Below are 21,625 nucleotides of genomic sequence, written 5' to 3'. Positions count from 1 at the left end.
TCATACAATTATAGAATGATTCAGGAGGTCATCTTGTCAAACTCCAGCTCAGTTTCCAAGTGAGATTAGGTTGCTCAGGGCCCTATCTGTCTTAAGTTTTGCTTGTCTCCAAGGATTTTTTTGGCCCATATCTAGCTGGAATTGTATTGGCTATCCTAAATTAGTCTTGTGAACGGCAATTGTGTATTAGGTAGCAGGTTAAGATACTTGATGAAGTAAGTTGAGCATATTAGTTTTAAATTAAAAAGTCTTGGGATATTTAATATGGAATAGATTTTTCTGGAAATGTACTTTTTATTTTATGAATAATAATGCCTTCTAAAGTTTGGGCTACCTGTGTGAGAAATAAAGCTATTACTCATGCACATTTATTAAAGATCAGTGCTTATGCAGAAAGTTGTTCAGTATCAATATGCTCTAAATTACAGTCTCTTGGCTATCGGGTTGCAAGATACTATGTATTCTAACTGCATTGTCCTAAGTACTGCTATAATGTGCTTTGGCATAATTATTTGTTGGGTACATGAATTGCATTCAGTACTGGAATTACACAGGGCTAGTCTGAAGCATCAAGACAATCTGTGCTAAAATTAATTGTATTGAGTGGCTTGTAGCTCACTATAAAATACAAATTATTTTGTTTTTCTTGGTCTAAATGCTACTAAATAACAACTTATTAAAGTAAACTTCAGGGAATGTTGAGAGAACATCTTAAATGAAGAATAATTGCCCAGAGAGAAGTGTGCAGAAGCAAGAGCGCAAGTCAGCGTAATATTGGGCTAAGGATTTTTTCTAAGCTTATTTTTCTTGCCAAACATTATTATTTTCAGGCAGATTCTTTGTTTTGTCTTATCTTCTGTTTGTGGTGGACTTTTGAAAGTAAAAAGCCTTTGTCAGTAACAATAGTATGTTTTGAGTCTGAAGAATTGAGAAATATTACCCTGGGTTCTTTCTTGTGGGCTTTTGGAAGCTGAGGTTAAAACCTGGCTGGTTAATGTGCAAGCAAATGCATTAGCTTGTGTTTTGACAGGGATTCTCATCAAGGTTGAGACCACAGAATGTGTAGTTTTGCTCATCCAGACAGGCCTAATTGCCCTTGGTAAACTAAAGGGTGTAATCATTATTATAAAAGGAGGAAATTGCAATGCAAAAGCTCAGTTCGTTTTGTGTGGGGTTGTGTGGGGATGTGTTTAAAAGGTGGGAACAGCTGGTGTTGTGTGCACTGTGACGTATGTTAGTGTTTTAACTAAAAATGATGTACTGAAATCAGAGGAAAATAGGACTGAATATTTCAGTGGAAAGTACTTTCTCCTGGAGATTGCAAAATGTAACAAAATGTGTAAATTCCATACTCTACTGAAGAGGACACCATTTCAGAAATATGTTTTTAACTGGTGTAACTTGGATCTTCTATCTATGACTGTTTTTAATTATTTGACATGCTCTCTTCAATACTTGTTTTTTCCTTTTTTTGTTTCTTTTCACAATGAAAACTGGGATGTCTCTTACGTTCATACTTGGTTTCATTTGGCATTGTGTTTTTTTCCATATCTACAGATATATGCAACTGTACAGCATGTGATCCTTAAACTGAATTGCACAGTTCCATCTGGGCTACTGTTTGGGCACTGAATGCTGGCTGAAAGAAAGAAATTCAATTAAATATCTTTCAAAATATTTTAATACTCCACCTCTCCTTCTACCCCTCCCATGGACCAATTTTTAATTAGTAGGAATTTGTTCTGCAGTGGGTATGTGGGATCTTCTGAAGATAGGGAAATTCTCTATTCTATGCATTAGTTATTATAGTACTGTCATGCCTAGTGGTGCACAGAACTGAAGTTTTATGCAGTCAGTTTACTCTGCTTTAGTGATGCCTGGAGCTCATCTGACAGATTAATTCAAAGTGAGATACAAATGCTCAGGGGATTGAAAACATTATTAGAATATACTCAAAGCATTCAGCAACTTCATCTGAGGCTAAAGCCTGATAAAGGCAAAAAAGGTGGTATGGTTTGTTTTTTTTTTGTGGTGGTGTTTGGCTGTGTTGTTGTTTTGTTTGTTTGTCTTGGTTGTTTCTTTTGTGTTTTTTTATTGTTTTTGTGTGTGGCTTTGGGGTTTTGTTTTTTTTTTGTTCTTTTGAGATGTTGATTTACTTGGGAAAAGACGGGGAAAGAAAGGCTTATATGTAGTCTAACATTAACTGATGAAAAGTGGCATTCAGAATGGGCTGTCAGGACAGACTGTTTTGTACACATTGTGTTGATGTTCTTCAGAGTATATTGTCCACGTGATATTTCTAGGCAAATTAGTGATTAGCAAGCTATGTGAAATTACTAAGAACTCTGAATGCAGCCATGTTTATTCGCATGAGCTTTTCAACAAAATTTTGAAGAAATGTGTTTAGAAGAAGAAAAACAAACTGCACCCTATGATTTCAAAAATATACCTGGTTTTTGCTACATAATGTGCAGTCTATCCAGGAAAGTCTGTATTTAATACGTAATTTGAGGTTTTCTTTGGCTATTTATGTGAAAATGCACACGTATCAAAAATATCCTCTGTGAATAGGAGGGTAGCACAAACGCAAAGAGCAGATGAATGAAATGCCTTTATAGTATCATGAAGTGTATATGACGGTGTGCAGGCTGCTAATGTTCCTTCATGGTACAGCAGAGAACTGAATTGTACTTTTAATGCCAGATACGCTTATAGTCTTTATTTCTGGGTTTACTTCTTTTGGGGGGTTGAAGGTTTTTTTTTTTGTTGTTGTCTGCACTTTCTTCCTGATTTCACAACCTTAGTAGTGCTCAATCACAAGTAGAAAGTGATGTCAGTAGGTAAGTTAGAGACAAAATAATCTAAATTTTTTTCTTCTTATAAGATCCTCCTGAATGTTTTCAGGAGGGTCTCCTGTGAGGTGTTGTGAATTGGACCGTGAAGACTTTGATGGTTTAATAGACCTCAAAGCACATTGTATTGATATGAAACATTTTCTGACCTCATTTGGTGCTGGGGCGGGGGGCGGTAGCTGGGCCTTGGACTGGCTATACATGAAGCTGTTTTCAGCAAGTCACCATTGCTTTCACCTTCTCATGCAATGTAATTTACTTGTGGGTTTTTACTTGGGGGGATGATTTTTCACATGCTTCATCTTCATGTCTCTGCCATGGGAGATGTCAGCCTGTGGTGCTCCCTTGGCAGAAAGGCTTTCTGCCTTTCTGACCAGTCTTTCCCTCTTCTGCCATCACTTGTCACAACCTAATAGCCACTTTCCTTCTCAGGTACAGTTATATTTCCCTGATGGTGGTGTAAGCATGTTTGTTTGTGTCTGATCTGTGTAAGATTCTTGCTCCTGGGCTGTGTGAGAGGATGAAAGGCTCCTTTCTCTGTACTATTCCCTGCTTTGTAGGGCAATCTTCTTTTTCCTCTTAAAAATACTTCTCCCTCTCACAACCACAGTACACTATCAGTCCACATAGAATTGCTGTGGAATATCAAGAGTCCAGGGAAAGAAGAATATTAAAAAGGAGAAAAGGAGGGTATATAAGTAAAATGTGAGAGAAGAGTGATTTGCCCCCCCCCCCAGCCCCTTTGTTTCCCTCTTATGGGTATGCATGGTAAAACGAGTGTTTTGAGCTGGCAGTTGCGCAGACAAAACAGGTAGCTTGCATGACCTCCACAGCTAGGTCTTCGTCAAGTAATAGGAATGAAGAAGAGAGAGAGCTCTCAATCACCTCAGTAGTACAGTTGTTTTAGCTTTACAGGTCTGCAGGAATTTAAATACACCACTTGACGAAGTGATGCAAAGCTCCTGGAGCTGCTTTCTCTGGTGTTCACATCTGTCCCAGTTGTAAGCTCTGGGCATGGAAGCCTTCAAGGCTTCTGACAGCTCCAGTTCCTCCCCAGGCCTGTTCATGTTAACTTAATTTCAGTCAGTGATAAATCATCTTCTGCGACACAAGGATGATGCACAGGTCACTTTGACAGTTCCTTACTGTCTTGACTTAGGGCCCTTTCATGCTGCTCTGATTTTTATTGTTTCTGAAGCTTAACGGAGAATTTTAAAACTCTCTTCTGTGGTAGGAAACATGTCTGTCTATGGTACATGAGACAAGCCAAAACACAATTATGGGGTTCTTAAAGTATAGCCAATATCATTGCTGCTACTCTAGCTAGGGATAATGATGGTAGTTTGGTGCCCTGTTTTTTTAATTGTAGTTCTCTTGTTTAATGATCCACTGATCCGTTTTATTTGGTGTGCTACACTTTCACGAAACCTGTATCAGTGAGCTTGTGGCAGAGGAGCAGAGCCAGAGAAGATGTTCCCTAGCACCTGGGGAGGATTCTGCCTTGGAAATTCTCCTGCCCTCCTGCCCTTAGGACGATTAGCTGCATAGCCAGCTTCCTCTGCCACAAGGTTTTTTTTTGAGGGGAAAACTGAATTTTATGTTGAAAGTCATAACCCACCCTGTGCTTTGATAATTGGATTGTCTCATTTCAGCTGGTCCCACAGCTGGGTTTGTGTTTTGAGGAGGCTATCATCTCTGCCTTCTCAAAAAAGGTGCCTTAGCCTTTCACAAAAGCTTGCAGCCAAGTCATAGGTGAAAGAAGAGATTTGCCTCTTTCTTTGTGATCTGAATGATTAGGAGGCTCAGCTTTCTTTTTGTGGATAGATAGGTGTGTTCCTCTCCATTTTGTCTACCTAGGATTAATTTCATTCCTTTGTTCTCTGCTGAAGATTGAAGTGTGGACTCCTTGGGCAAGTGGCTTTGTTTCTTTTTTAACTCGCTTGTGGGAAGAAACTGTGTATTGAAAGCCTGGCATGACATACCATGTCTGTGCTTTGTCACATGTAAAGAATTTGCTTCCTGCAAACGTGCGAACAAAAGTCATTGAACAAGAGCTGCCAGAGTTGGAAACTGGGGTGTAGGGCTTCTTGATTGAGTTGTCTGTGTCTGGGCTGAGTCCTTTGTTCTGTGGCTTAGCAGTTTATAGTGATTCTGATCCTGCTAGGGCCAGTGAGGAGCCCTGTTACAGGGAGGAAAAAGGGCTTCTGTGAAGTCTGCTGCTGTGCCGCAAGCACTGGCCTGCCTTGGGAAGAACAGGATGTATTGGAAGCACAGCAGGGAAAGGAGAGTAAGTCTTCCAACGTGGAGGACAGAGCCACTGCTACCAACCTGAAGTATTTTACAGCAATCTTAAAAGCAGTTTTTAATCCTTCCAAGCAGCTTTATAGAAGGCAAAAGTCACAACAGAAAGATGAGTACCACCTGCTTGAGTATCCACATCTGCAGTGTGATAAGGGGTCTGGTTTTCCTTGCTGAGCATCTGGTTCCCCCTGCTTGCCTGAACAGCATCCAGAAGGATGTAGCAGCCTGTAAAGTCTAGGCCATATATGTGTGGATTCCTCTGGAGATGCATATGATGAGACTTATTTCTCTTTAGGGAAAAATGACCAGCTGTCCCAGTCAGTGTATGATACTGAAGTCATTTGTATATAAGAAAGAGAAACAGCTAACAACAATATCCAGGAACAGACCCCTTCAGTCTGTGAAGTACAATGGATGTTATGAGAATAATTGCAGCTGCTGTGGGCAAGCTCTAGTTTTTGTGCACTCCAGACAGAAGTAGCAGGAGAATGGGTATCTCTTGACACATCAAAGAGTCTGGGGAAAGTTTGAAAGTGATCAACTGCTGCTGCAGATAGCTATTTGATTGTGCCTTTTTTTTTCAGTCTGATGCTCCTGTTTCAGGGAGCAGCAACTGCCACAACCACTCTCTGCAGCAGCAGCTGACAAAGAGTGACTACAACACCACATGAATGATTGGTTGAAACAGACGGCCAGTTCGGCTGTCTGAATGGTGTGTTATACAGGACCAGAAGATTTCCAATACATGCCAATGAAAATTCAGCTCGGTGGTATCATTAAAGATGCCAGCAGCACCTTCAAGTGACTGTGAACTAATTTTTTCTGTTGGGGTGATTTTTATCTAAAACCCCAGCTACCATACTGTGCAGACTGAGGTGCTGCCTCAGTCCTCCTATTTCAGGTATTAAAAAAAAATATATCTCATTTATCATGCTTACCAGAAAATTGTGAAGTGTCATCTAATTCCCTGATTTTTCTGCAGACCTCCCATAACTGGGGCCAGTGTGTGGCAGTACTGCAGCAAATAAGGGTTGTCTCAGTTTAAAGTTCTTGTGTATGTAAGAGCTTCTGAGCAGTATGATGAGTTGTTATGGTTCACTTTGTATAGGTGACTCTTTGAGAGTCGACAAAAGCAAATGCAGTCACCCAGCAACCCATGAGTCAATGGGAAACCTTATGGGTAAGCTGATGTTATACAAAGACAGTGGGAAACTGTACTTCTGGCTCTGCCTCTTGAAGAATTCTGAGTGGAGGAGCACATGTATTGAAGTGATCCTTGACACAGAGCAACAATGAAGAAAAACTGCTCTGCACATGATAGAAAAAGAGCAAATTGCTGGAGCAAAATCAGCTCTCTAGTGGTTCAGAGCTAGGCGCGTAGTTTTGGGTTCTCATTCATATTCCTTGGAGAACTCTGTAGATTGAAATTTGCAGAAGGTCCAGTGCTTCTGTACCTTAAAGTACATCTCTTGATAATTTTCATCTCGGATCAGATTAATTTTTCAGGTTGGAAGCTTTCCAAGGTGACATTTTGCATTTTGCTGCTAATTCAGGTGACTAATCTTTGCAACTGCCGCAAATTTCATTTTCAGATGAATTAAATACAAGTTCTCTCCCTTTCTATTTAGTGTCAAAGTCCACATCTCAAGAGCGCATACAAGTTTAGATAGAGAAATTACATTTTTCACCACATCAGTTCAGCAGAAATTTTGTGGATTTATCGTTTAACGAGCTCTGTCATCTCGGAAGTGTTCTGTGTGCGGCATTATCTAAGGAAAAAATCAGAGTTTGTTTGTAAAACCCTGACTTATGTTTAATGGATGAATTTGCTTCCAAGCATGGAGATATGCTGCTGTGAAAATCACATTGTTTAAAGTCCTATGGATCATTGGGTGAAGATGAAAAGGAACTTGCTTGACTGAATAATTGCTTTCCTGGTATGGTAGTACCCAAATACATATCCCCGCCAGCCTTATGAACAGATCACATAGAATGAAAATATTGTTGTTCAGTGTCTTCCTTGATTAGGTAGAATCAAACTTCGTGGTGGAGAGTTTAAAAAGAAAACAAAAAGTGCTGTTAATGCATTTAATGCCATCTGGCTTTGAACATTCTTAATCAAGCAGAAGTGTAGGGCCAGCAACACTTTTTTGTAGGTCTAACCCTGTAAAAAAACCTGCATGTGTTACCTGTAATAAGGAATCTGTTGATTTTACTCAAGAAAACTTCTGGTACGAGTAGATTTTCTTATTTTTCTTTGGCCTAGTTGTACATATCTAGCTTAAAGCTGCCTCTTGTTAAGTGTAGTTTTGTTCAAAAGCTTTTTTTCTGATTTACCTTCAAAGCTCTGTGAGATATGCACATAAAGGGAACTGTAAAAGTGCAACAAAGTTATTGATTGATTGCTTTATTTTTGGATTGTGGATTTCTTCCTTAAAGGTCCAGTGAAGTCCCTAGACTTAACGATTTTTGTTAAATTTTTGCCTTGATGTAGACTGTGTTTACACCAAATGTTCTCTGAGTGGCACTTCCAATTTCTTTTGCAAAGGACTGGACAAAGGCTTTTTTGGAAGGTCAACTTCTCTTTGCTGTTAAAAACAGGATTACTGTTGTAGGGCTTGGTTTATGCATTTTTATCTTCTAAGAGAGTACAGCTTCTTGTGACTTCGGAGTTGAAGAAGGAATTGTGTTAGAAGACTTAAAGTTGGAAAAGTCATGCTCTCTATAGGCTGCAGCTGTTAGAATGAGGTTATCCTTTGCAGGCAATCTCATTACTCTGGGCCAAATTCAGAAATACTCTAACCTGCTTAAATTTGCTAATAGTCAAGAAAATACTCTTTAATTTTATCCAGGAGGGGATACATATTTATATGAACTGAGGGTTCAGCCCATCATGCTTTCTCATGTGTGTATAATCTGAGCATATGCTTCTAGACTATTGCTCTTGAATTAGAAATTCAGGCATGGGTAATTTTAGGTTGTTCTTTCTTGTGCTTAGTTTTAAAGAAATGGAAGTTCTTTTTGCTTAAGCACTATGTTGTGGTGTGGAGATAGGAATTGAAATTACAGTATCTAGAATAAACTTTTAGGTGACACTAATGCAAGGATTATTTGCTCTTAAAGGGTGTCTTCTTGTCTTTCAGTCTGGCTGCTTAGTTTTTGTATGAAGATAAGAATTTGGAGTAGAGAATATATTATTTACACTGGTACCATGTGTGGTATGTTCTATTGTGCTGTTATGGAAACTGCATTCTGACTGCTTTTAATTGTCACTGTATATATATTTTGTCAATAATACAGGAACTGTTTCTGTTTAAGCAATATGTATATTTATATATCTTGAATGTAGAGAACAGCATGACTTGCCTTTTGCCCGTTTTCATTCTTTGAATTTTTTCTGAGGAAGCAAAATATAAATACACAATAGCCTGGTATGCAAAGGGAAGTATACTAGCAAAGTGGAAGGAAAGACATTCAGAAACATGCCTTCCTTTAGTAGAAAGCCATTCTTCCCAGTATTGTGCTAGACAGCCTTCGTCTGAACAAAGCCACTTCCATAGTATTTGTAATTCCTGCATGTAAATTGTAACTTCCCGGGATATTCTTTAAAAGACATTTTAAACATCTGTTATATTGTGACATTTAATGTCTTCTGTGGTCATGTGGAAAGTCTGTGATAAAGTGAGGAATGAGTGCAGCAAACCACCTGACTCCCAGTCCTCCTTCTGTCCCCCATTGCTTTGAATTGGCTTTCTTTACTTTGCCAGCGTACCATTACTGACTATGAACATTATCATCTCATCAGGTTGCAACTGCGTTATTACAGTTCAACATACTCATTCCTATCTTTCTTTAAGGTCACTAAAATGAGATACTTAAAAGGCACTGTCTTGTTTGAAGTATTGAGATAATAAAAAAACACAGCAAAAATTTTAATATGTGCCAAGCCAGCCTCAGCTCCTGAATATGCAGCATTTCTATATCCTCCTGCAGCTCTCCAGCTGAAGTCCATGTTTTACCAAATTATTACTGAATTTCTTATCCAGAAAGGGTAATTCCTCAGCTCCCGCTTTCCTGTTTTGGTCTAGTGTGTATACAATGAGGCCCTAAGATGCATCAAGTCTACATGCCTTTCTTCTCTCCTCATTATGGATCCTAATGTATGTAAATCCATTGGAAGCCATTTAAGTGATAGGCTTACATGGCCATCCGCATGAACGAAGAAATTACACATGGTGTATAGGTAGCTGTCAGTTCTGCAAGTGTTGAAAACCTCTCTTCTCCTGTGTTTAGTCTGTTAATTTTGTGTTAGTTGAATTCCTGTCTTATTCTAGTCCTTGTCAGCTGGGTCAGGAACTTTGCTTTCTCCGTGTTGGAGTTAGCTTATATTGAATTTGAGAAGTAACTTCTAAATGGTCCTTATAATAGATAGCAGAGACCGTGAGGACAAGCAGTCAAATTCTTGATTAGCTGTTCTGCCAGAGAAGAATGAGTCAAAAACTATGGATGTCTTCCCAGGCAAGAATTCAGTGATGTTTCAGAGAGGTTTTTTTTTAAAGCTGTTTTCCCTGATAGTAATAAGTAAAACACCTTTTAAGCAGACAGAATACTCTCTTAAAATGAAATATGATGCTTCAGGGTGGTGGTAGAGGAACGTACTATTTCTGGTTCAAGTTGCATTTAAAAGATCATGGCTGTTAAAGCTCTTTTGTTAGTAGAATGAATCAGTATTGACTGCCTGTGTTCTGTTTCGGGTCATTAACTTGTCAGTTAATTGGAAAGCTTGTGAGGGGCTTCTCCATGATGGTGTTTTGTGGTAGAAGAAAACAACCTGAGAATAAACTTAGTTAAAAGGTGGTCATAGCTGGTAACTGTGGTTGGTTCATACATGGTTTTGATTGCTTTGTGCGAATTGTATGATGGGCTAATCTGTAAAGGGATAGGGGATTCCCACAGTATCACTCTGAAGGCAAACAAGGATTCAAAACAGGATCCTACTGTGGAATTCGTATCATAAATAATGCAAATACACTTGTAAGAGTCTGCATGAATGCTTCAACTGTAACAAAGGATTCTTCAGATTCAAGTCTGTGGTTAATGTAGCTATTCCTAGCTTGAGTCAAAATGATGATTTACTAATTATATTCTTTATTGATATGTGTCAGATTAATATAAAATTCTCTTAAAGCTCTAGTTCTGCTGTCATTGTAATAGCAGTGTGTGATTTCCTTATTTATTTTAGTGATTTGATAGATGCACATAAAAAAGTAATCTGGGTGTAAAGAGTCTGTTTCTTTCTGCTCGGTACCTGGATGTGAAAATCCTCATGGGCTTGTGCATCCTTGTTAGCAATGTAGACTTTACAACTGGGTCTTAGTTTGTAATATTCTTTTGAATGTATGGTTTAAAAAGAAGTTAAAAATTCATCTCTCTTCCTATTATCTGTGTGAGTTTTGCAGAGGAGTGAAACATTGTATGAACCGGGGTGACTTTCTGTGAATAAAAGTAAGCAGATAAGAGGAAAGGCGCATGGAAGACATTTGTTAAATAGGGGTGCCATCTTTATACTATTGTTCTTCTGGCTATAACTGCACTTTACATTTTATTGTGGCCTGGGTCTCTAGAGTTGAATTTTACAAGGCATTTTCAGAACAATTGGATCAGTCGCCCATTATTCATACAATTACACACTGTAGCCTTGCTGCTCCTTGTTGACATCTGTGCACAAAGCCCAGCTCTTTTTCACATAACTTGACCAGCTCAGACACTGATTGTGGGAGATGCTGAAAGTCACTGAGAGCTCCAGAGAAAAGAAATGGCTGAATAGTTCATTCCCTCTGGCATGCCCAGAGGCAAGCAGGAAGTTGATAATGGCATCATTACACATGTGATATTTTGTGGTTTGCCTATATATTGCTATAGAAAGAGAGAAACTGGAGACTGCTATGTGGGAAATGTTGTTAAACCACTTTTACATAGCTAGCCAGCTGCATTTCTGTTTGTTGCCTTACACAGGCATTGACTTATACTGTTATGAGCTATTTCTGAGGGCACTGCCTCATCTGGAGCTGGAGGGACCCCTGCATGCTGTGGTGGTAATGAGGTGACTGGCCTTGCTGGCTGTATATTGAAAAGGTGTGTGCTACATGAAGTAGGGTATTAGGGAAAGTGATACAAATAGCTGTCTCATGAATGGGATTAAATGATACGCTAGATAGCTGATTTCTGCCTCTGAGGCTGTCTCCTGTGTGCCAGCCTTTCTGTAGGCGGTCAGTAACTGAGCACAAGTCCAACTTTGTGTGCTTGGCTTTCAGACTGAACACAAATTCTGGCTCTTTAAACAAGACTCAGTATATGCTATGCTTGGAAAATATGAAGAAGTAAGATTTCAAAAGAAAACTGAAATGCATAGAGGTAGGCAGCAGGGATAGTGTGCATGTCGAAATGGGCATTCAGTCTTAACTTTCTGAATAACAGTGACTTGTGTTTCTTTCACCTGTAAAATGAATACAATAATGCCTTTTCTTGAGGGAGTATCTTTGAAGTAAACCCTGTGATGTTTCTGAAATGTTTGGATACTTCAGTGCTGAACACTAAAGAAAAGCTCAGAAATAAATTAATAGTTCTTTCTTTGGCAAGAATATTAGCAGTAGACTGTGAAAGAAGTACAATTTTTATAACGCAGCTAAAAAGAAGAATTGTAATGCTGCTGTGGGGAGTGCTGTCATGTACATTGAATTGAGGTGTCTGACAGAAAACCAAATAGTGTGTGATAACGTAATTGAACACTGTATGAAAGACTGCCTGCTGAGTAGGAGGGAGGGAAGTATTAAAGTTGAAAAAGTAATCTCTATACTAACCCCCAATGTTTGACTTGACTTGGATTATTTTTTTTTCCAAGTTAAAAATGTAACTTGTGAATTTACTTACAAGCACCAAAGATAAATATTTATGTTAGGTTCGGTAATATCAAAGTAATAAACCTATTTGGTTTTATATGTGAAAAAAACCTTTGAATTTCTTCGTATAAGCATGAACAATGCTTCAATTTCTGCTCGCTGTTGTATCAATTTGATACAAGTATTTTGTAGGTTTTTATGAAATTAAACTGAGTAATGATATTTCATATAAAATTACTGTTAGAACAAGTGACTGTAGTTGAACTTTCCCTAGCAGGGTTGGAAACTGGGTTATAAGAGAACAGTTAACTGCAAACTCCTTATGTCAGAAATGCCTTTATATTAGGTGTTTGGATGGTAGCCTAGCAAAGCATCAGTCCTGGACACTGCTGGGAACTCCTAAGATACTGGGGTTACACAAGAAATCATAATAGTGGTTCAAATGATAAGTAAAATGCATATACACTCAATAAGGAACTGTAAAGCTAGTGTATGAACTGTTTTGCAAACAAACAGAATTAAGTGGGTAGAAATTGGGTGGACAAAATTTTGGTTAGTCATTAGCAACACTAAAACCAAATGTACAGATTTTATCTTGGTTTTGGCTCTTTTGTGATAGTGAGAGTCATTTTAAAGCCTCTGTGCTTCCATATGAAAATGTGTCTTGTGTAGCAGTCTGTGATCAGCAGAGAAAGTCAACTTCACTTTATTTTATTTTAATCCCTTCTAGCCTTCAGGAAAAAGAGCAATCGTTCACCATGTCCATTAAAGAAACTACTGCCAAAGTAAGTACACATCAGTGTTCAGTTCTTCAAAATATTTTGAGAAGCAGATAATAGCTTGCATCTTAATAAATGGTCTGTGTTTTAGAACGCTGGTTTTGTGGCACTTCTTCTAAACAGATTCTGCATATAAACATTTTTAAACATACACTGCAAAAAAAAAACCCCAGCTTTTATATTTAGACAGGCCACAGAGATTATGTTTAAGAAGCAGGTGGAGTAATTTGTTGTTTTTTGGTTTATGTTTGCTAGTCTCTATTTAGGAAAAGTTAGGAAAAGAATCCTCAGCTTCATGAAATGAAAGTGAACTCTGGTCACAACTTAATGCTTTCACTCTTCATATAGAGCCTCTTACTTTCCTAGCTGACTGGTTTCATTGATGTAAAAGAAAAGCATAAATGAAGCACCTATCTTTCCCACCACACTAATACTAAACTAGCAATCTCATTCTTATTCCCCTTTAAAAATATAAAGAAAAGTGATATGGAATATTTAGCGTATCTTTTGTTTCTAACCAGAGATGTTAATACTTTTTCTTTAATTTTCTTATTTCTCATGGCCTCCTTCTGAGAAAGAGAATACTAAAATTTTCTTTTTATTTTAGCGAGTCACAGGACATCTTTGCTTCAAGAGAGCTCTAGAAAAAAAGGTCCATTTGTTGTAGCTGACCCATATTGGTCTATATGGAACAGGGAGTGGAAAATATTCCTGGCTTTTGATCAGTAATGAATTTATACTCTGAAATAAACTTTATTTTTTGTGCTCTTTCTCTAATAGCACACATCAAAATTAGTAAAAATTTTATCCTTTACAATCTATTCTTTCTAATCATCTCAACCAATGCTTTTGGCATGCACTGTTCAGAAGACTATTCAAAGGCTGCATCTCAATATCCCTCCCTCCTTTCCTACATAATTTTGAGCTTATTCTCCTCTATTCCTTGCTTTATGCACACATTTCGGGGAAAAAAAAATACTATACACCATTATAACATGATGTTTCCCCTATTTTTAAAAATATTATGAATAAGGTATCAAGGAAAAGATTGTAATTGACCTACAGATCATCTACTAAAATGAATGAGACATTGAGGACCTTAGTAATATGTTATTTCAAGCCATCTGCAAGCTAAACCAGATTTCACCTTCTACCCTGAAAATGTGTGTCTTTTGAAGTTTTATTTTACAGCTATAGTATCTAGAGACTTTTTCAATAAGACCTGAAACATTGGATAACAATTGAAGTCTGCAAGGTAGAATTCCACAGCCTGTTTGTTCTTTTAAATATTCAAGAGATAAAATATTATTTTAATTTCATTCCATTCCTGTGTGATGTCTTTTATTTATTAGAGAAGATAAATAGAAAGAACGTAATGAGACTCCTCCAAATCATTTATTGGTTTATTTATTCAGATTGTCTCATCCTATTAATTTTTTTCTGAAGCTGAATAGAGCTGATCTTTTAAACCTTTTCATTGTATGGGGAAAACACTGCTTTGTCAAAGGTCTTTTTGTTCCCCTGTGCCACTGGTATTTCTGTGGCCTTTTCTGCCTTATCTGTATTGTTTTCAGCTGAGGCTGCAAAAGCTAAAATTTGCCTGCTAATGAAGGGAACAATCCCCCTTATCCACCACCACCCTTCAGAAATTAGTATCTGCCTTTGCTAATGGCAAGATTGTGCTGTGATGGGAGATCCAGGTGGATTGTCGTCTTTAGGCAGTGTAAAGTGAATTTCTCTTTTTTTCCAAGGTGCTGTTGTACAGAAATGTGAAGGTTATTAAAAAATTATTATCATTTTTTCCTTGAAATGGTTGGAGGAAGCGTAAATTTCAGCACTTTAATCAGTGTCCTTGTCCCTGTTTCTGCTGCCTTAGATTAAAATTGTATGCTGGAAAGATGGAAGAGGATGACAATAGGCAAATTTTCTTTTGATATTTTGCTGCTTTTCATCTTGATTCCACGTATCTTTGCTAAACAGCATCCTACTGGTTTCAGATAGACTGCTTTTTTGGGTAGCATCTGTGTGTCTGAACACAACTCGTAAGAAATACTCCTGAACAAGAGCATCTTGTTTATGGTTTGTGTGCGGTTTTTAGGTTTTGTGTGGGGTTGTTTTTTGTTTGGTTTGTTTCGTGTTTTATTTTATTTTTTTATAGTCTTCTTTAAAAACCCCCACAAACCACCAAAGAAAGTAATATTTGCCTGTAAAGAACTTCACTGAAAGGGAGGGTTTTTTAGACTTGGAGCTCGTTGGACCATGGGCTACAGCAGAGCTGGTCACTGACACCAGGGAAAGGGCATTGCTGGGGGCACAGGTGGTTGCACTCAGACTGGTTAGAGAAGAATGGGAGCAACAGAGGAAGCTGGCTTTGTGAATGTTCATTTTTGTCAGCTAATAAATAACCTTTCCTTAGTGTCTGAATAAGCTACTGTAATGAATAATTGTAGCTGTTATTAAGATAAAATAATTAGAAAAAAAATGAAAAGAATTGGAGCTTGTAGAGTAGAACTGATCTAATGTCTGAGCAGTACTATTAGTTTAGAGGATGTTACATTATTTTGCCTCTCCTAGTTGCTCATTTAGTTTTGTTGAACTGTGCCATATGATAGCTCTGAAGATTAATGTTGTTCATTTATTTACAGAATACACGTGACATAGATACAAGCAGAGGCTTGGTAATGTACTTATCTCATGTTCCAGAAGAATCATCTCTGTGATTTAAGAGGAGCAGCCTCTGGTTCCTGCATTTTGCCCGTTAATAGAGTGCCAGTGAGCTTTGTTCTGATGGTAGTGCATACAAAAGTGGACAGTTTTCGCTGGAAACTGATTAAACCTCCCAGCTTATTTTGCATAATTGCCAAACAGCTGTCTGGTGGTAATGACTTGAAGTTACTAGCAGCATGGGATATATTCATACAGTTTTCCTGGAGCTGAAAGGTTCCCTGTCTAACTGCAGTTCACTGAGCCATTCAGTACCCCTAAAGAGAGAGAACTACTTAGAACAAAGTCATTAAAAACTTTCAGATTTATTCTGGTGCTCTGTGTGGGAATGGGTGAAGGATCAATCAAGAGCTTAAGAGTCAGGATTTAAAGGGAAGGCAGGGAGAGGTGACATTACAGTGAGAATGGATAGAGGTCAGCCTTCAGGAGAAGGACTTGGAGGTGTTATTTTGATGAGAAGCTCAACATGACCTAGCAATATGCATTTGCAGCACAGAAAGCCAACTGTGTCCTGGCCTGCATCAAAAGAAGCATGGTAGTTTTGTTGACTTAAGGAAAAGGTTAACAGATGCTCTCAGCTGAAGCAAGGGGATATTCATCCATTTAAAAGGATTTAGTTAGTGTCATAGCTGAATTATTGTAATTGTACAAACAGGTAAGCCATTAGAGCTGTAGGCTTTTGCTATTAGAAATTGAAGTGGTAACTGTGCTTCTGTTCACAGTGTGGTGTATGCACTTATTTTTGTGGCCAGAGAAGACAAGTAGGAAGGGAAACTTTCCTCTGTAGATTGCATTTCACATCTCTTCTCTTTGTAACTGACTGGTGCCTATCTTCACTATTGCTTTACTCTTGGTTCCAATGAATACAATGTTTTCTCAAGTGTCAGCTACAATTTTAAGTGTTTGATGCCTGCCTTCAGAACAAGGGATTTACCTTAGCTTGTTGAGGGATTTTCCTGTTCATTTTGCTTTCCTTCCCAAATGGTGCAGTATGGAAGAAACACTAACATTTTTGAGTGTGTGGGAGTTATATGAATTTTGTATGCTGTGTAAAGTCCTTCTGCAGTGGTAACATAGTCTTAAATTGGAAGTACAGAAACACTGTAACTTCCTTTTTTATTTTTCCTCCTATCTCAATGTTTTTTAATACCAGTCCTGATTCATTGCTGAAAAAACTTGCAGTTAAAAAGGTAAAAAAAGAGAGAGCAGGAAAGTCATAAACCTGAGCCCCAGTCAGCTGTGTCTCCTGGTTGTGAAACAAAGTATAGTATTGTCCTGGTTTAGCTTTATTCATTGTCTGTGTAGAGCATTAATTCTGGCTGTTCTGCCTGTTTTCAGTTAAGATGAGCAGCACTCTATTTTTTTTTTTTATAAAAATTACTGTACATTCTGTGCTACGGTATCTTAAACTCCATATGCTGGCTTATTTACACTCTGCTCCAGGCATCACTCTTAATGCTGAAATTGCACAGAATTTGTAAGATGGCCTTTCTTCTATGTGCAGTCTCAGTATCTAATAATGATACATGTCCTTTCTCATGCAAGTAGCTAATACTAGTACTTTTCACTATTTTTATGATAGAATGTGCGACGAAGCCTGGAAATTTTGATTCATGTTGGGTATTTCTGTAAAAACATCACTTTTTATTAAGCTTCTCTACCTTGCTGTATGATGTTCTGTTGTGTCTGTAAACCAAGAACATTTGAAGCCCTATTTAAATTGCCTTATATTTTACACTGAATCAATTGTATATCATGGCTGTCTGCCTTGATGTAGGTTTGCACGAGTCAGAAACTCTGCAGTACTTTGAGGAGGAAAGTGAGTGATATTGAGACTCAACTACCAGCTCTACTTGAAGCAAAAATGCTGGCTGCTTCAGGTAAGTTTTAAGTAATGAAAAAGACTAACACTGATGGGTGATGTGTTAGAGCACTTGCTGAGCTTTTAATATCTGAGACTTCCTAGGAAAGCTGATGTTCCCGTATGTAGATCCCTTGAAGTTATGGCAAGTCTGGGTAACCAGGATGTCTCCTGTGTTGTGTAAGGTGTTTCAGGCCCCTCTATGTGGTTGGGAAATACTGGTAAAGAGGATGCTGTGTGGTAGGCATTGAACATGCAAAGAACATATTTTTCCATAGGTGAAATTGATAAGTAATTATCAATAGCTGTTCCTGGACCTGACAAGTTATATGCCTATATAACTTATATACTAGCTAAGAGCATAAATAGACAGGAAAGACATGATAATTCCAATTGTGGCTTTAAATGGAATACAATAATTGGCACCTTCTGCTGTTCAGATCATTAAACAACTAATGCTGGCAGCAAAAGAGCAATTTGGCCTGTGGAGCACTTGTGCCTGTTATTTACAACCAGTAAAACACTGAGATGTGATTAGAGAGCCTGATATGTAACAGCTTTACATAGCATTTGTTTGTGATTACTGCACTGTTCTTGAATGAAAGAAGGCAAAGCACAGTTCTGTCTCTTAAGTTTGAAGAGGTGGGTTTTCTGTTCTATTTCAATTCAGCATATTGTTTGCAGGTGTGTAAGTAGGTGTCTCTGCTAGACACCTGCCTCAGAGAGGAAACTGAGTAGGGGTGAAAATTCCTTGTACCCGAGTACAAGGAACTTTCCAGTGTTACACCAAGTAAAGAAAGGCTAGAGGGTTTTAATACATGTCGAGGTGACATATTGTAGCTATGTGTTGGTGATTTACCTTCTCAATTAGATACAAGAATCTAGCACTGGCACACACCAATTTTTTAAAGATGAAACCCTGTGCAGTGTTACATGGCTTGTTTGCCAGAAGTGGATAACATCAGGCTTGAGCAAAGTCCTAAAGGAGATTAAGGACCAGCTCTTGTATTGGTGCTCAGCATGTTCATTTTCCTTGTTTCTAATAACAACTTTCTGAAATAGAAACTCTATTTCTCTGTGTCCAACTTTGAGAGGTGGGCTGAACAATCATCCTTCTCTGCCTGTGGGCTGTTTGAATGTAGGTAATTTTCTTGCTTTCAGAAACAGGGTCAAAGTTTTCCCCAATCATTTTATGACTTTCTTGAGAACAAAATATCCCATAGACTGGACGTGCAACTGCTTCATGCTGGCAGCAGGAAGCAGTTGGCCAGAAAATATGTACCTCAGAAGCTTTGGCAGAGTAAATGACAACTTGAAGATGATTTTCAAAACATTCATAACTCTTTTATACTTTTTAGATGTTAAAAGAGGTTTCTTATTTCAGGGATGAATTCAAAAGACAGTTTAATGCTGACGTTTCTATAAACTGCACAGCACTGGGACTATGATTGCCTTTCTATGCATTTTTAAGAAGTGTCAGTGCGATTTCTTAATACTGACGATAAGCATTGTTCCTTTGTCTTTTTTTTTTTATTTTTTTTATTTCTTTTTAATTCTTACCCTGAAAAACACGTCAGGGAATTTTAATGACTGTGGTACAATCCTAAGTTGTTATAAGGCAAAATTCTGGAGGGAACTGGCTAAAAATCACGGACAAAAGGTAGTATGGGGACAGTGGATACTGTAATTCCTTTCTCTTGCCATAAGATATGGATGCGTTTATTTGATGTGATGGCTCTTGTTTATGTTACATGAAGAATAGTGTGCAGAGGATATGGGGGAAATATGGGAATAAAAAAATATTAGCTCTCTGAAGACCTGAAAGGGAAAAAAAAAAAAATCGGGGGGGACTGGGGGGGTAGGGCAGAAGGGAAATATTTTAGTCGATATTTTAGTCTTAAAGCATGAAATGATAAAATCAGAAATTCAGGGTGCAGAATTAATTGCAGTGTGCAGAGAAGCAAGTCAGGAAGAAAAGATTTTATAAATGCAGAAGAGGAAAGAGGAAGAAAGAGATAAAAATAGCCCCTTTTTTTTTCTTTTTTTTTTTAACTTAATAGGGCAAAAACAGTGAGCGGTGGATAATATAGAGAAAGCTGAATTATTCAGTTTCTGTATATTCCTGTATTAGGCATAAATGAATGACATTTCTTAAATAAGGCATAGTTAAGAAGTAGGTCTTAACCTTTCAAGAACTGCTTAAGTTTTAAACAAGATACTTTACCTATGCATACCCTGAACTGTCAGGCAGCTGTTAATGAATACCTTGAGTATATTAAATCATTTTAAGGTGGGAGAATCATCAATTGGGTAATACACAATTATTTAGGGACAGTTTTGGAGTAGCATGAAATACAGAGGGAATTATAGTGTATATATTAAATATGCAGTAACAATAAAGTTTGGTCATAGAGGTTTTAATTTAGTCTGGACGCATGAGGAAGGGATAAATATCTGTTATTTCCGCTTTTATAGCTAGTGGTTAGATCATTCATGCTAACAGTTACATCAGACAACAGTACCGATGGATACTGAGATCAACTCTAAACAGCTGTTGCATCACTTTTCTTTAACATAGCATTTTTCTTGAGGAAGCAGTTAGAATTCAGTGATTTTGGAACAGTGTCAAAGGAAAAAGGTAACTGAATGCAGTTGCACACATCTGTATTAGTGTATCATAAAAGTTAAGTTAGGTATAAGGATGCTGGGGAGGGCCTCTTCATTAGGGACTGTAGTGATAGGACAAGGGGTAACGGGTTAAAACTTAAACAAGGGAAGTTTAGATTGGATATAAGGAAGAAATTCTTTACTGTTAGGGTGGTGAGGCACTGGAATGGGTTGCCCAGGGAGGCTGTGAATGCTCCATCCCTGGCGGTGTTCAAGGCCAGGTTGGACAAAGCCTTGGGTGACACGGTTTAGATTGAGGTGTCCCTGCCCATGGCAAGGGGCTTGGAACTAGATGATCTTAAGGTCCTTTCCAACCCTAACTATTCTATGATTCTATGAGCTTAAGAATATAGTTGTTAAGTGGTACATGCATACTCGGAGCTTACATGCAATGACTTAATGATGTGATGACTTGGAAAGCATGATAATATAACTCATCCTCTAATAGCTACCTTGATAGCTTCAGGGCAGTGTTTATATTCTATGTGAACTGTACTTCCTATACCAAACACACTGTTTTACAGTACTGGTGTCCTTGCACCGGAAAATTAAGAATATAACTGATTTTTTTTTTCTTTTTTTGTGAGAAAAATACTACAATTAATGCAATGTAAGTATAACAGTTCTATTAGTTCTGTCAATACAATACCTTTAATTTTAAGACTATAATAATACTGTAAAGATATAAGAGATGATGCTACATGTGTGAACGTCTCTTCTCCCTATTATTTTGTCCTTGGAAGAAGCATAAAGCTCAATTTGGAGGAGAAAGAAACTTAGTTTGTGAATCTTTTGATTACTGAAAGCCATTGAATAAATACGGTCATTAAATCACAGTGAGATTTTGGGGGGAGAGAGAAGCAGCACATATTCAAATGTTCAAGAAGTATTTTTGTCAACGGTTACAATTTGGATCCTTTATATCAACAACTCCCTTACTTCTGCAGGCATTTGCCTGTTGTGATAACTGACTTTCAGTTAATACTCCTGAGATGCTAGTCCAGAATTTTTTTCAAACATAATTAGTAGAATCTTATAATATTGTTCATGGTTTTTAAGTCTGTAGCTTCAGCTAATTATATCTAACAAGTGCTCCTGATTGCCTGAGATGTTACTGTTGACATACACATTTGTAAATACTTATCGATGAAATGTTATGATTTAGCATCTAGTAGGGTTGTTTTTTTATTAAAACAAAACACCTTAATGTCAGCACTTAAAAACCTGCATGTGATATTGTAACAGTTGCTTCTTGCAGTAGTTGTTAATATGCTCATAAGAATTCTGTCATTAGTTACGGGAAGAGCACAACACATAATGCTCTGTTCTTTGTTAGCATTGTGTGTCTATTGAGTGTGAAATGTTTTGGGAGAATAAATTGCAGATGAAATAATCCTAAACCAGTAAGAAAATTTAGATAGGATGGTATGCTAAAAGAGTGGGTATGTAACTGTAGAAATATTACTAAAATTTATTTACCTACTTTGGGCTGTTTTGCAGGAGAGCAAATTGTGTATGAGAAATTGTGTGTTTCTCATTTTT

General features: G+C 37.7%; 1 protein-coding gene across 4 annotated transcripts in view; it reads left to right on the top strand.

Annotated features, from left to right (window-relative positions):
- The window catches only part of DISC1 (DISC1 scaffold protein), a 235,023-nt gene that overhangs the window by 90,432 nt on the left and 122,966 nt on the right, over positions 1-21,625 (top strand). For all 4 annotated transcript variants that reach the window (XR_009746566.1, XM_061471274.1, XM_061471275.1 and 1 more), the window contains exons 7-8: positions 12,783-12,837; positions 17,333-17,435. Coding sequence is in view for 3 of the 4 variants with exons in the window: in XM_061471274.1 (XP_061327258.1) it covers positions 12,783-12,837; positions 17,333-17,435 (158 nt within the window). In the remaining variant the exon portion in view is untranslated. The remainder of the gene's footprint in view (positions 1-12,782; positions 12,838-17,332; positions 17,436-21,625) is intronic.

The sequence above is a fragment of the Pezoporus flaviventris genome, unplaced genomic scaffold, assembly GCF_033815535.1.
Source record: "Pezoporus flaviventris isolate CSIRO_AGI_PZ_B2104156 unplaced genomic scaffold, CSIRO_AGI_Pfla_v1 ptg000066l, whole genome shotgun sequence".
In the NCBI taxonomy this organism is placed as follows: Eukaryota; Metazoa; Chordata; class Aves; order Psittaciformes; family Psittacidae; genus Pezoporus; species Pezoporus flaviventris.
This window is presented reverse-complemented; position numbering and strand designations above follow the sequence as displayed.